Source organism: Choloepus didactylus, assembly GCF_015220235.1.
Source record: "Choloepus didactylus isolate mChoDid1 chromosome 25 unlocalized genomic scaffold, mChoDid1.pri SUPER_25_unloc6, whole genome shotgun sequence".
In the NCBI taxonomy this organism is placed as follows: Eukaryota; Metazoa; Chordata; class Mammalia; order Pilosa; family Megalonychidae; genus Choloepus; species Choloepus didactylus.
In genome coordinates, this window is record NW_023637611.1 from 160,540 (window position 1) to 162,250 (window position 1,711).

At 37.9% G+C, this 1,711-nt stretch overlaps 1 protein-coding gene across 1 annotated transcript; it reads left to right on the forward strand.

The window, feature by feature from the left end:
* Positions 1-435: 435 nt before the first annotated feature.
* LOC119525699 (olfactory receptor 7A10-like) lies at positions 436-1,443 on the forward strand. The gene has a single exon (XM_037824527.1). It carries the CDS (start codon positions 490-492, stop codon positions 1,441-1,443), a length of 954 nt encoding a protein of 317 aa, XP_037680455.1. The 5' UTR covers positions 436-489.
* Positions 1,444-1,711: the final 268 nt, after the last annotated feature.

The following is a 1,711-nucleotide window of genomic DNA, read 5'->3' on the forward strand; positions in this document are numbered from 1 at the left end:
AACATGTAATAATTAAGATTATTTTTTATTTGCTAGTATTCTTACTGCATCAGAAGACAGTAGAGTATTTTTGTTTCAACCCAGAGTTCCATTGTATAACAACATACAATATTTAAGATTTTTGTTTGCTACTATTCTTTCTCCATCATAAGATTGTAGGGTCTTTGTGTTTCAGCACAGATTTCCATTTTCTGGATACTGACTGATACATAATCAGCACTCAATAAGCATACCATAAGTGAATGAATGAATATTTCAGAAAATCTATAAAATTTATGATTACTTGAAGAAAAGGCAGAGAGTAGGAGAGGAAATCCTAACCAGAGATGGCACAACCACTCCCCTGAGGGGTCAGATGCATAAATGAAATACAAAAATTAATTTCTTGACTGAAAAATAGAAAATATTTTATTTATGCTGTATGTGAATGTGATTTTTATGAAAATTAGTAATGTTCTTCCTCTCTTTTAGAGTGGTCACAACAACCATATGTGGCAGGGAAATGAAACACAAATTTCAGAATTTCTTCTTCTGGGATTATCAAAGGATCCTGAATTGCAACCCTTCCTCTTTGGGCTTTTCCTGTCTATGTACCTCATCACAGCCTTTGGGAACCTTCTCATCATCCTGGCCACCATCACAGACTCTCACCTCCACACACCCATGTACTTCTTCCTCTCCAACCTGTCCTTTGCTGACATTGGTTTTATCTCCACAACCATCCCAAAGATGCTCGTGAATATACACACACAGAGCAAAGTCATTACCTATGCTGACTGTATCACTCAGATGTCCTTTTTCATGCTCTTTGGAGCCTTGGAGGACTTCCTCCTCACAGTGATGGCTTATGACCGTTTCTTGGCCATCTGTTGCCCCCTTCACTACCCAGTCACCATGAATCTCCAGCTCTGTGCACTGCTGGTTCTGGGGTCCTGGGTCATGAGTGTCCTGCATTCCCTGTTACAAACCATAATGGTCTTACAGCTGTCTTTTTGTGCTCATTGGCAAATCCCACATTTTTTCTGTGAACTTAACCAGATGGTCCAACTTGCCTGTTCTAATACCTTTTTCAATGACATAGTGATGTATTTTGAATCTGGGCTGCTGGGTGGGGTTCCACTTGCTGGGATCCTTTACTCTTATTGTAAGATTGTTTCCTCCATACATGCAATCTCATCAGCTCAGGGAAAGTATAAAGCATTTTCCACTTGTGCATCTCACCTTTCAGTTGTCTCTTTATTTTATTGTACAAGTCTAGGAGTGTACCTTAGTTCTATTGCTACACATCATGCACATGCAATTGCACCATTCTCAGTGATGTATGCCATGGTAACACCCATGCTGAACCCCTTCATCTACAGTATGAGGAACAAAGATATAAAGTGGGCTCTGAAAAAAATGTTTGGAGGGAAACCATATAAACTTCCTTTGTCTTGGGGTTGAGTAAATGCCTATGATTGCATGACTCAAAGACAGGTGCAACAATTGTGATTCTTTGATAAGAATATGGAAGTATGAACTGCCTTTTTCTAATATTTCAAATATTTTTGATATGTTTGACTTTAAGTTACTTTTTTCATTAAGCTTTATCTGTCTCTCAAATATCCAGCAGTTTTACCTTTTGTTTACTTTCCCATGTTCCCAATATTACTCTCAATCTTAAACAATTTGGAAATTCCAACATATCTCTAAAAGCATGGATATCCTAAAG